At 40.5% G+C, this 14,464-nt stretch overlaps 1 protein-coding gene across 1 annotated transcript in view; it reads right to left on the bottom strand.

Annotated features, from left to right (window-relative positions):
- Positions 1-14,464, bottom strand: part of gsk3ab (glycogen synthase kinase 3 alpha b) — a 31,852-nt gene that overhangs the window by 13,981 nt on the left and 3,407 nt on the right. The window contains exons 2-4 of the mRNA XM_076280608.1: positions 9,180-9,367; positions 3,715-3,798; positions 2,759-2,869 (exon numbers count right to left, since the gene is read on the bottom strand). Of these exons, the coding sequence (XP_076136723.1) occupies positions 2,759-2,869; positions 3,715-3,798; positions 9,180-9,367 (383 nt within the window). The remainder of the gene's footprint in view (positions 1-2,758; positions 2,870-3,714; positions 3,799-9,179; positions 9,368-14,464) is intronic.

Below are 14,464 nucleotides of genomic sequence, written 5' to 3' on the forward strand. Positions count from 1 at the left end.
TTGCTGTTCTTTTCTACTGCAGCAATATTGTAGAAAGGCTTTAACACACTCTTATTTAATTACTTCAGGCCAAAAGTGTTTAAAGGGGAGATTTTTTTCTTGTTAATATGCAATTCAACACCAAGTAAAATCTATAAAATCAAGTTTGCAAGACTTCCCATTTCCTCATCAAAGTATCAAATCAGAACATTCTAGATATTGTTCATATTTCCATTTGTTGCCTCATCCGCATTTAATGAAAACATGGTAATTTTGAGTTTTACAGACAACTCAGTTTTCCAATGAGCAGCAATACTGTGTGTGCTCATGCAGGAGGTCTGCGCATTTGTAACGACAATCTGGAGACGGCGCTTTTGTCTTCAGCAACAGATTGTATAAGGTTGACAAGAGGTTGCGATATGGTTAAGGACAGGTCGTGTTGCGCTATGAAAGAACATGCGTAGCCTACTTTCTAAACGTAAAAACGGTCAGCCATAGATAAACGTAGCCTACCTCTGTCGTGGTGGCTAGTTGCACCAGGTAGGGAAGATGTCCTAAAGTGCACGAACGTTAACCTTATGGCGGTCTTCTGATTGGTGGCGTGCTAAAACGTTTTCCTATTGCATCCATAAACAATTTTCTTGCAGCGAACCGCGCAAAAGCAAACTCCTGGCACTTTAATTTCATTACACCATGGCTTGTTAGTTCTCCCCCGTTTCCAACAGCTGCCCATCTGCATTTATTTTTTAACTTTTGATACCTGCCTTCTTTTAGCAACAACGCATCCATGACAGCTAGTGGCCTTGCCAAATAGACGCACACAAATCATGACGCTAATATGCGAGGTTCTGGTAGGCCCACTGGTTATGGTTTTGTGCTATAAATTAATAATATTTTATAGCAAAGTTTTAAGTTGACTATTTTAATTGTATGGTTATTTTTTGTCAACATACACTCACAACCTATTGTCGTTCAAAGTGAGGCCTAAGCAAAATAGGCTACAAGGCTGTCTGTGCATCACAAACACGACTGACCCCCTTACTCGACACGCTCAGTCAAAATCTTCCGTCGCAAATTGTGAAAAACATTGTTGTATGTCATAACAGATGGGATAATAAATTGCATAGGCTACGGTTTATATTGCGTCGCTTTACACATAATGTTAGTTGCATTGATTAAAAACTGTAACAATAATAGTAGCCTACATCGGGTGGCATAGCAGGCTATCTGTTTAAGTCATAGGTGACACCCAAAATGAATGACCTCCCCTGACAAGAGTTCGCGATAGTAAGTGTCTACATTGATGCACGGAAAGAACACAGCCTCCGAATTCGCACATAGAGCTCACAATATCATATCCAAAAAAATTAAACGGATTGGCCAACCTCATCAGCTGTCTCGATTGTGTCACTATAATCCAACTTTTAGACCGTTATAGTCCTCCATACGTGTTCTTTTTTTTAAGCAAACGCCCGAGACAAGTGTGTACAACATACAAAGCGAAACTCATGGCTGACGTAGGCCGTATCTTCTTGAGCGGTCACGGATTGAGACACAGCAAGTTCTCAAGAACACTATTAGGTCTTTAAACATTTACCTAATATTTGTAGTTGCCTTAAAAAAGGAAAAGCAAAGGTGACAGTCCCCCCCCCCCTCCTATTTTTTTTCTCATCGGATCTGCATCGATCTCAAATATGACATTTCTAAAATCAAATTGACGGAAATCCGTCCTATGACGGAGAACTTTAATCCTTGGCTAGCCTGGGTGCCAGCCGAACTTAGTCCCGCCCACAACATTTGAAGCTGGGAAGTTCGGTCTGGCATTGCTCCATTGTGTAGCAACTATGCTCGCCCCAGAGCTGGCGGACCAATCAAATCGGGCTTTACGATGATGGACAGGTGAGCAACAGCGCCTCGTCTATCACGTTATCTGAGCACGCTTAGCTTGATTATGTTTGCAACAAAAATGCTGTGGCTAGAAGGAGACAGATGACTTCTAAGACCCCATATGGAAAATGCATATTATTTCAATGAGATTTTATCACTGAAAACGATTATTTCTGAAAACTAGCTAGTTGGTTAGTTCAAACTTCTGCCAACTTAAAAGAAGCTTAACTCGTGTCATGCTGTTCGCCAATAGCAACATCCATCTTCTTTGTTTTCAAGTAGCAGGGAATTCAAGCCAAACCGTTGCAACTCTGCCATCAATCATTATGTTAAGCCCGCCTAACGTCTCTATACACGATTTGATTGGCCTGATAGAAGTTTAATTTTTCCAGCACATAAGCCAATGGAGAGTTGCTAGACTAGCCCTGGCAGCAAATGTAATTTGCTAGGGTGCGTCTAGATTTCTAGGCTACTTTAGTGGTGGTGTTGAAGCCTATAATAGCCCAATGTTTTATTGTCAAGTGCTCGGTTTGTGGCATTTTTATAATAAAGAGCACAAAAGAAATACCTGTTATGTTCTCCATAGTAGAACTTTATGTAGGCCTACACATTTTGGAACAGATATTTGGTTCTGCCCAAAGTCGAGCAACATAAAAGTAACGAGTAACGTAAAACGTTACTTTCCATAGAGGGTAACTCGGGTTACTTTTTTAAGTAGTAACGACTAACGAAAAAACACTACTTTTACAAGTAACTTCCCCAACACTGCTTACAATGGAACATGCAACTGCTGTCCAACCCAAGTCCTCCTCATACAACAATTTCTGCACTGAGAGAGAAAAAGAGAGAAGAGATTGAAAGCAGAGGGGGAGAGAGAGAGAGAGATCTGTACCTTGACATAGATGATGGGGATGGTGGTCTTGGCCTTGTTGAAGTGCCGGGCCACACGATAGACTGTCTCCGGCACAAAGTCCAGAACCAGGTTCAGATACACTTCGTCCTTCTGCAGAGGGAACAGAGCATGCTCAGTTCACACTCTGCCTCGCCACAGCACTGCTCTACTATCCATCAACCCCACATTATCACCACATTAGTACAGCCCATCAACCCCACATTATCACCACATTAGTACAGCCCATAAATCCCACATTATCACCACATTAGTACAGGCCCATCAACCCCACATTATCACTACATTAGTACAGCCCCACATTATCACTACATTAGTACAGCCCCACATTCGTACAGCCCATCAACCCCACATTAGTACAGACCATCAACCCCACAATATCACTACATTAGTACAGCCCATCAACCCCACATTATCACTACATTAGTACAGCCCCACATTATCACTACATTAGTACAGCCCCACATTCGTACAGCCCATCAACCCCACATTAGTACAGACCATCAACCCCACAATATCACTACATTAGTACAGCCCCACATTATCACTACATTAGTACAGCCCCACATTAGTACAGCCCATCAACCCCACATTATCACCACATTAGTACAGAACAGCAACCCCACAATATCACCACATTAGTACAGCCCATCAACCCCACAATATCACCACATTAGTACAGCCCATCAACCCCACAATATCACCACATTATCACCACATTAGTACAGCCCATCAACCCCACAATATCACCACATTAGTACAGCCCATCAACCCCACAATATCACCACATTAGTACAGCCCATCAACCCCACATTATCACCACATTAGTACAGCCCATCAACCCCACATTATCACTACATTATCACCACATAACACTATATCAAAAGGAGAGAAATAAATAAAGTGAAAAAGCGAGAGGGAGGAAGAGACTCGGGCACCTTCTCTCCACTGGAGTAGAAGAAGTAGCGTAGCCTGACAATGTTACAGTGATCCAGCTTCCGCATGATCTGCAGCTCACGGTTCTAGAAGAGGGACAGAGAGGGAGGGAGAGGGAGAGAGAGAGAGGGAAGGATAGAGAGAGAGGGAGAAAGAGAGAGAGGAAGAGATGGAGAGAGAGGGAGGGAGGGAGATAGAAAGAGGGAGAGATGGAGAGAGAGAGAGGGAAGGAGAGAGAGAGGGACAGATGGAGAGAGAGGGAAGGAGAAAGAGAGAGAGGGAAGGAGAAAGAGAGAGAGGGAGGGAGAGATGGAGAGATAGAGGGAGATATGGAGAGAGAGGGAAGGAGGGAGAGATGGAGAGAGAGGGAGGGAGAGGGAGAGAGGGAGGGAGAGGGAGAGAGAGAGAAACAGGGACATAGAACAATACTTTTGTCAGTTACAGTTTTTACCGGCCAAACTAAACAAACTAAACAATGCTTTTCATAACTATTTTTAAACTAAACAATGCTTTTCATAACTATTTTTAAAGTAGTCAATTATACAGCTTTTCAAAACGCTGCAGATTGAAGTTCGCAAGTTCCGCTGCAAGTTCCATTCAAATGAACGAGTCAAATAATTGTGTAGCCTCTAATCAAGTTGAAGCGAAGCGAACGGATTACCTATCCTCCGGGTTGGACACAGCTGTGCGCCTTCATCATTGCCATTGGACTATTCAGCCGGTTAACTAGATGCAACCAACTGGACTAAATTAACATGAGTTTTCTTTTAAAAATGTCTTATTAATTATTTATTTTATTATTTGTTTTTTGTTTGTTTGTTGTCCGTATGATTCACATGTTGTGTTTCATGTTTCACGCGTCACGGGTACGCTGGCGATTACGCCGCTCAGTTAGGCATTTTTGTTATTTGTTTGTTTGTGTCTTGTGTGTGAAGCACTTTTGTTGCACTAGAAAATGCTTGAAAAGTGCTAAATAAATAAATATTATTACAGTGCATGAAAATGCACTGTACTGTTCTTCCTAGGCAACTTCTTATTATTCCGCTTACCACTTTTCCGTACGCAATTTCTCTTGAACAGTTTAACTTAGAAACGTCATTCAAACTTTGCAACATAGGTCTTCAAACAGATCTGATTGCTATGTCTTTTCAACTTTGAAACTTTTATACTTTTTAAACTATTAAAGAAAAACTTTTTAAAAATCCCCATAGACTTAACATTGCCGATTATGACATCATAATACGGCCATTAAGCAATTAGAATCCTATGGCAGATGTTCAGGCCAACTGCAGCCTCAGGCCTAGTCCACACGTACCAAACCGATCTTTTTTTCCTCCGTCTTCCCTGGAACCGTATCAAGAATATTTGCGTCCAAACGGATCCAAACGGACCCACGACTTAACACGTTACTTCATGCCCCAGGCCTATAGGTTACAGAAATTGACCAAAACTTGCAAAACTTGCGCTTTACAAACAGACAGAATAGGCTACGACGAAATGGCTAGTGCAAGGAAACCAGAATTGTTTGTGTGGACTGATGGTGAACTGTCAACTGTAGTCAACTGTAAAACTAATAAACTTTATTTTACGGTTTGTGAAGGGTGCAGTCCCGTCCTTTATTTGGCTAACGCAGGTAGGCCTACTAATCACCTTTACTTTCTTTGGCTGTAGGATAGTCCGTGATTCACATTAGTTTTGGCTATCACCGCAATTAGGCTACTAAACGCAAGGCTTACCCAAGTTCTAGGCTATTCTGTCGCCACATTTATAATATTGCTATAAAACCTTCGTTAGTAGGCTAACAGTCAATACTTTTGCCTGCATCAAATCGCGCATTTGCATTCAATGTGCTACCATCGGCTTAACGTGAGTTCTATGCGTCTTTGTATGCTTATATCTGATTTCACTCGACTGTGAATGCATGTATATATGTTGTAAGACATGTAAAATAAATGAATGACACTGGCACTACGCACAAATTAATGTAGCCTAAACTTACACCGCACTTTCCTAATAACTTAAGTTCTCTCGCGTCACTGACAGTAGCTAGAATGCATAAAAAAAACACCGGGAAAAACAGTGTTCAGTCCACCAAGTCATAAGCTATCGGCGCTGGGCAGCACCAGTTGTGATATTTGTCTTACGGAGTGTTATCTTAGGTAATGTCATGTATGAAAACTAGTATTGTTAGGCAATACTATAAGTGCAAGTCCAGGGCAGCTGAGGTGTGGTGATGACATCATCGATACGCAAGCAGGATGTGCGGTTTCGCTGTCTAAACGAATTCAAAGGGGCTACGGTTTCAGATTTCTCCACTCTGGGACCAGGTTTCAGAAAAGTGCGGTTTCGGGCAGTGCGTTTACAGGATTCGTTTGGACGCTCGGCCAAGACGAAGCAAAACCTCTGCGTTTAACCTAAAAAGCGTCTCCGTGTGGACAGGCCCTCAGGCTTTAAGCATACAATCTGGGTCAATTAAGACTACACATCCTATTCAACGGTTTCCTCTGCCCAAAACTGTTTCAAAATAAAAGTCCTCACTACAATAATCCACTGTTAAACAATGTAACCCATTAAACTACTGAACTTTTTACATTCAACTTTTAAACGGTCTACTTTTAAACTATCATTAAACTATCTATCTATTAAACTAGCTGTCTATCAACAACTTTTAAACTATCTACATTCAACTTTTAAACTTTTAAACTATATACATTCAACTTTTAAACAGTCTACTTTTAAACTATTATTAAACTATCTATTAAACTAGCTGTCTATCAACAACTTTTAACTTGTCATCAACTATGTCAACACTTGTCATCAACTGACTCCTACCCACTGTAGCTAGTTAGCATGGTTAGCATAGTTAACATGTTAACATTGCTAACATTGTTAGCATTTTTAACAAAACTGCTAAAAATGATTAGCTAGGTTAGCTAAGTCACATAGTTAGCATATTAACATTTTTAGCATGCTAGTTAACATAGTTAGCATAACAACTAAAAATGATTAGCTAGGTTAGCTAAGTCACATGGTTAGCATAGTTAACATGTTAACATTGTTAAAAACTGCTAGAAAACGTTAGTTAAGTTAGCTAAGTAGCCTGGTTAGCATTGCTAGCACTGCTATAAAACATTAGCTAAGTAGCATGGTTAGCATAGTTAAAAATCTTAGCATAACTGCTAGCAAACATTAGAGCCATTCCAACTTTCAGTTATCGTCAAATATATACCTATACACAGCCATTAAACTATTTGAATATCAACATTCATTAAACTGCTAGAAACGTTAGCTAAGTAGCCTGGTTAGCATGTTAGCATTGCTAACACTGCTATAAAACATTAGCTAAGTAGCATGGTTAGCATAGTTAAAAATCTTAGCATCACTGCTAGCAAACATTAGAGCCATTCCAACTTTCAGTTATCGTCAAATATCTACCTATACACAGCCATTAAACTATTTGAATATCAACATTCATTAAACTTCCAGTCTGTCAACAACTTTTAAACTATTTACCTTCAACTTTTAAACGGTCTACTTTTAAACTATCATTAAACTATCTATTAAACTAGCTGTCTATCAACATCTTTTAAACTATCTACTGTCTATCAACAACTTTTAAACTATCTACATTCAGCTTTTAAACAGTCTACTTTTAAACTATCAACTTTTATTAAGCTATGCAACCACCATGTCTATCCTAGCATCAACGTAGTAACCATCTCTGTATTATCTGTTTTAACTATACATGATATTTTACATCACAACTTTAGCATTTTCATGCACTGGTAATTCCTTGGAATTGCATTTCTAGTTATTATTATTATTACGTTGCTGTATCTTGGTCAGTAATCAAGGATATTTGCTATAATGACTGTTGCAAAAATATAATGACAACCTGTTATTATGATAGCGATTAACCTGTTTTATGATAGTGTAGGCTACTTGCTGTCGATACAGGACATTAAAAACTTTACTTTGATTCAACACTGTATCATTTTAGAAATAGACATTCACTCATAAAAAATATTTAAATTATTTCAAATATGGCACATTTATTAAGTAGCCTAATATTTTCACATAAACATGTAAATGTCATACTTGAACAGTAGCCTACAAGACAGTCCCCAAGAACTGTGTTGTTGACAATATGACACATTGTTCTCAAATGAACAGAAATGCTGCTGTAACCCTATAAACTTGAAATGTCAGTCTGTAGAGTAAAATGAATAAGACCTACAACACGTAGGTTAGTAACTTTACAGCTAGCCTTCCTTCTGGACTTTATGAAACTCACGCTAGCTTTCTAACGTTAGCTAACGTTACACACTTTAGAAACTCATAGCCAACATTGTAAATAAGAGCTTAGCAATGCGTCGTCACGGTTTTAGCTGGTGCCGTTTTTTTGGCTTAGTGCTTTGTAGAGTTCAAGATGATGTCTCTTAAGTGTAATTAAATTGGTAACGTTAACATTTCACCCCTCCTCACATCAGTTTCCGGAATTTGAAAATACTGCCACAAAGCCAACATGTTGGAAGTATGTTGTTGGCGCTCATAGTAACATAAACATTTGCTTTGTGTGTGCATAATTAACAGGTCACCTTATTGGCCAGGCACATCGGCAGAAATGTCCATATCGGCCGATGCCGATAATTAAGTTATGAATTTTTATATAATTTTATAGAAAAAAAATATATTTTCTATAGCCTAATAAAATGTATTGTCCACGGGTCATTACTTGATAATAAATCCTGACTATGTCAACATTGGGTGAACAGAACACCGATGCGAAGCGGAGTTGATATGGCAAGCCAGTTTAACATGACAGACTGAAGTAGCTTATTCTCGCAGTTGATAAGCAGCTGTTTTCCACATGCCAAAGTGGCGCAGTACCTGCCATAATTCAGCCGCCAATACAAACATGTACTCGCCATGGGCGCTTGGCGGGTGCTAATTTCGAGCCCTGACTGAGAGCTCAAGGGGCTGTATCTGTGAGGATCGCAGCTACTGGGGTTGCTGGGGTTGGAGGGGTGTGTGTTGCAGTCATGTCTTCTTCAACTGTGATGTTTTTATCATGATATCGCATATCGCTCAGCCCTAGTGTGCGTGTGTTGATTCCGTATATGTGTGTGTATGCGTGTTTTGATTGTGTGTGTGTGTGTGTGTGTGTGTGTGCGCATGTGTGTATAATTGTGTGTGTGTGTGTGTGTGTGTGTGTGTGCGCGCGTGCGTGCGTGTGTGCATGTGCATGCATCTGAGTGCTAACCTTAAAGCGCTTCTGTGTGTATGTGTGCGTGCGTGTATGATTGTGTGCGTGCATGTATGTATGCATGTATCTGAGTGCTAATCTTAAAGCGCTTCTGTGTGTGTGTGTGTGATTGTGTGTGTGCGTGCGTGCGTGTATGCATGTATCTAAGTGCTAACCTTAAAGCACTTCTGTGTGTGTGTGTGCGCGCATCTGAGCACTAACCTTAAAGCGCTTGTCCTGCAGCACCTTCTTGATGGCCACCATCTCCTGAGACTGAACGAGGCGTGCCTGGTACACAACGCCAAACGAGCCGTTGCCGATCACCTTGATGTCTGTGTAGCTCACTTCCTGTGGCCGGTCAGGGCCTTGGCCTGGGGTCGCCACTACTGTGGTCACCTTACTGCTGTCTCCTACACACACACACACACACACACACGTTAATGCTGCTGACCTCCAGATTCTTACCATTTCCTCTGCATCTGACTTTTAAACAAGAGGTTTCCCTGCCCTACTCAACGCCACTACCCTGGAAATCCAGAGTTCTTGCGAAAGCACAGTTGAATTGTCTCTGCGAGACACTCTGGCAATGAGTAATAATGCACGTTACTTTTACCCCTTCACCAAGCAGCAGACAACAGAGAGCAAAGTGAGTAAAATAAGAGCAGAGGCTAACTCCACCACCACCACCATCCTCCAACATCCACTATCCTCTAACCACCATCCACCAACCTCCACACAAAACTAACATCCAACATCCACCAACATCCACAATAAGAGCAGAGGCTAACTCCACCACCATCCTCCAACATCCACACAACACTAACATCCAACATCCACAATAAGAGCAGAGGCTAACTCCACCACCATCCTCCAACATCCACACAACACTAACATCCACCATCCACCACTAGGGGTGGGCGATATACATCTTCTGCGATAATATCGTGATTGCTGTTTTAACGATGTGCAAATTGACATTATCGAGTATTTAAATTACTTAGGGGGAAAACACTCGAAATCACGCATTGAACCCCCATACATTCACTAAGCCAGGAGTTGAATGCGAGAGAAGCTCCTGGCTGCATCAAAGCAAGTTACGTGATTGCTAATGGTCCACGTCACACGCAGTCTAATGTTTATTTTTTGTGCGGCTACTTCATTCAAGTGGCATTGATTAGTTAAAGTCACGGTATTATATGTAAACATTAGGCTAGCCTTTGAGTATTTTAATAGTCAGTTGTAAACAAAGAAATCTTCTTATGTTACCTTTTTGTAAATGGGCTGAAGTTCGCTCTAAATATAAACTTTTATCGATTATGCTAACCGTTAGCATCTCTATGGGATTTCTCATATACATTAGCTATAAGCTAATGCATTAGTTTCTATTCTGTAAGGTCTGCAGTGAAACCAGAGAATGTCTAATAAGGACATAGACGGGCTCTGGTGAAACCTAAGTAAAGGTTTAAAATAGGGATGTAACGATTACTGGTATAATGGTAAACCGTGATAAAAATGTTGACGATAATAATTACCGTTTTCATTTCAAACATCATGATTATCACTGTTGATTACCGTGGTGTGGAAACCGTGTGTTTAATCCTTCCCAGCTTCATCAGAGCCTGCTTTTGACATGTACTGTAGGCCTGGTACAATGAAAAAAAACTGGTAACCTACTGATTCTGTTGTCTAATTGATTGGGCTACACCTGATTTTAAAAGGCGGAACTTTTTCACCGCAAAATGTGCACTGTATCATGTAGCCACTCTGCATCTTTTTATGTTTGCGTCCACATTAAATCCATTCCACTCACGTTATCAGGAGAATACAGTAGCCTAAAATTTTATTTTGAACGCTTACTTTCGTCTCACTCATCTTGCATCTAAATAACAGAAATAGCAAAGTCCAAGTTATGGTAGGGTAAGTTAAGCTATAAGCACATAGCCAATTAAACATGAAGAAAAAAGTGAACGGGACACTTTTTGAAACTATTTCAGCTTGTGTAGGCCTACCAGTGCTTTCTGAACCTATACATGAGTTTCCCGTTTACCAACAAAACTAGATGCGCGCGCAGCCGTGAGGCAGAAGACGATTGGTGGCCGTCCACAACGTTATAAACTTAACCTAAATAGTCGGCTGCTGTAAGCTACAATCGGATTTTTTTGTATACCCCTGTTGTCTCAATGATAATAACATCTCATTTCAGACTATATTTCAAAGTTTGACGTTCATTTGGATTATTAATATAACATCGTATTTTGTCATTTTTGGCGAAGACATGCAGTCTGTTAGGGATATTGAACATATTTAACATTCTCTAACCATCGTGATTTCGAATTGGTGGAGTTTTCAGCACAAAAACTCATTTTATTCTTTTGCTCTTTTGCATTGCTCTATGCTGTTCTATGGAGCTTTCTGCCTCTTGGTTGCGCACACATGTTTTCGTGACGTTCCATAGAAATCCATGTATTGAACACACTTTTAGAAATCCGAAAACCGTGATAATTTTGGTCACTATAACCGTGAGGTTAAATTTTCATACCGTTAAATCCCTAGTTTGAAAGGAACTTCAGCTTCAGACTTTCTCTTGGGAAACTGTCAGGCCTATCCATTCTCTGTAATGTAGCTGGCTAGACCATGTCATTGCCACACATACAAGTGGGGGCAGAATTGGAAATGTGTCAGAGTGACAATGCATTGGTTTGGTTAAAAAGTCATAGGTTAGGTTATTGGTTATTATTGTAATAATGCTATTCATAATGAGCTGTAAAGTAACTCTGACTTTTAAAGGATATCGACTAATTTTCGTTATCGTCAAAATCACAAAAAATATCGAGATATTATTTTTTGTCCATATCGCCCACCCCTATCCACCACCCACCACCACCACCACCCTCCAACATCCACCATCCACACAACACTAACATCCAACATCCAACATCCTTCAACATCCAAAATAAGAGCAGAGGCTAACTCCACCACCACCACCACCATCCACTAACATTCACACAACACCAACACTCACTATTATCCAATGCCCCAAAATCCACCATTATCCAACATCCACCAACCAACATCCATCATCGTCCAACATCCGCCAACATCCAACAGCTATCAATGGGCCATGTTCAATGCAAGAACACACACACACACACACGCCTAAACACATGTCCAATGCAAGAACACACACACACACACCACCAACCAACATCCATCATCATCGTTCAACATCCGCCAACATCCAACAGCTATCAATGGGCCATGTTCAGTGCAAGAACACACACACACACACGCCTAAACACATGTCTAGGGATTAGGGGTGTAACGGTACACAGAAGTCACGGTTCGGTTCATACCTCGGTTCGGACATCACGGTTCGGTACGAGTTCGGTACAATGGAGGGAAAAGCAAAACAAAAATGCAGAAAGCATTTTATTTTGTACATGTCTCAGGCTGTACCACCTAGTGTCATACAGTCTCTTCCCTGAGCTATCTGCAACAGCCTGAAGTGTGTAAGATGTAGGCTAAACAGTACAATAAGTACCCAGACTCCATCTGTAACTTGTAAACAAAATAAGACAATCAGCTATAAAACTGAAAATAGGCCTACAGCATCTCTTATTTCTGAAAGTGCAAATTACATAGAAAAATGATTTTTAAAAATCCACTTAAGCAAGACCTTCAACATCTGTGTTTAGTTGTATATGGAAGGGTCTACAATTTGCCTCAATATTTTTTTTATTGTGTGTAAAGTAATAATCTAGCCTACTAACTGTGAAAATATCACACTATTTTGCCTTTTTTTTAAAAATGAAATTGCTTTCATAAATTTCATAAAGAGACTACAACTAGAAGTCACGTGACTTTGCCCTTACTCACCGTAGCATGGTTTGTTTATTAGCCTGGTTAGCGTTGTCACTTTATTTTACTGTCTATGCACTTAACACTACCAGCTCCTCATGTGAGAAGTTACAAGTTACCCCAACATAAAGGTAATTACCACGCGATTTACATAGCTTTCTGTCATTACGAAATCATTTAATTTAAGCCATAGGTTTTGGCCCTATTTGTATGTGTATCCAAAGGCTACTGAAGGGCAGGCGAAGTTTTTTCCCCTCGTTTCAGTGATTGGTAGCCTACATCATCTGGGTGATGACTTCGAATATGTGTAGCATTTTTTCCACTCACATACCCTGCTGAACAACGCCGACACACAGTTTCATATTATCCACCACTCTTTCGCCTGTACTAACGTTACTGTAACTGAAGTTCTCAAACTTGCGATCTTAAAGAGACCAGCGGATCCTCTAACTCTTGTGGGTCTAACCTTAGTGCTGCTAATGACTGACGGACTCGACCGACGACCTGACAAAAAAAAAACATAGGCGCCAATCAGAGCTTCAGAGCTAAGGCGAGGCTACAGATTAGCGTTAGGTGTCGCTAAAGAACTCCTGTAACTCTCGCTACTTAACAGTAATTGCGCATGACATTAATTAATCCGCACACGAGTTTTATGTATTTTTATACCGTGTATTCTCCGTGTAAATTCATGCACCGAACCGTGACGCCCGTACCGTTTCGGTTCAATACGAATACATGAACCGTTACACCCCTACTAGGGATGTAACGATATGAAAATTTAACCTCACGGTTATAGTGACCAAAATTATCAAGGTTTTCGGTATAATCACGGTATTTCTAAAAGTGTGTTCAATATGTTCAAAAAGCACTGATAGGCCTACACAAGCTGAAATAGTTTCAAAAAGTGTCCCGTTCACTTTTTTCTTCATGTTTAATTGGTTTGGTGTTCAAAATAAAACTTTAGGCTACTGTATTCTCCTGATAACGTGAGTGGAATGGATTTAATGTGGACGTGAACATAAAAAGACGCAGAGTGGCTACATGATACAGTGCACATTTTGCAGTGAAAAAGTTCCACCTTTTAAAATCTGGTGTAGCCTAAATCCGAATCGTAGTTAAAACCATCAATTAGACAACAGAATCAGTAGGGTACAGTTTTGTTCCATTGTACCAGGCATACTATATGTCAAAAGCAGGCTCGGATGAAGCTGGGAAGGATTAAACACACGGTTTCCACACCACGGTAATCAACAATGATAATCATGATGTTTGAAATGAAAACGGTAATTATTATCGTCAACATTTTTATCGCGGTTTACCATTATACCGGTAATCGTTACATCCCTACACATGTCCAATGCAAGAACACACACACACACACCTAAACCCATGTCCAATGCAAGAACACGAAAACACACACACACCTAACCCATGTCCAATGCAAGAACACACACACACACACGCACACACACACACACCTAAACACATGTCCAATGCAAGAACACAAAAACACACACACCTAACCCATGTCCAATGCAAACACACACACACACACCTAAACACATGTCCAATGCAAGAACACGAAAACACACGCACGCGCACGCACACACACACGCACACACACACACACACACACACACAACCCATGT

Source organism: Alosa pseudoharengus, unplaced genomic scaffold (assembly GCF_046254945.1).
Source record: "Alosa pseudoharengus isolate Yale_2024_CS ecotype anadromous, Long Island Sound unplaced genomic scaffold, YU_APseudo_1.1 YU_APseudo_1.1_scf_12, whole genome shotgun sequence".
Taxonomy (NCBI): Eukaryota; Metazoa; Chordata; class Actinopteri; order Clupeiformes; family Clupeidae; genus Alosa; species Alosa pseudoharengus.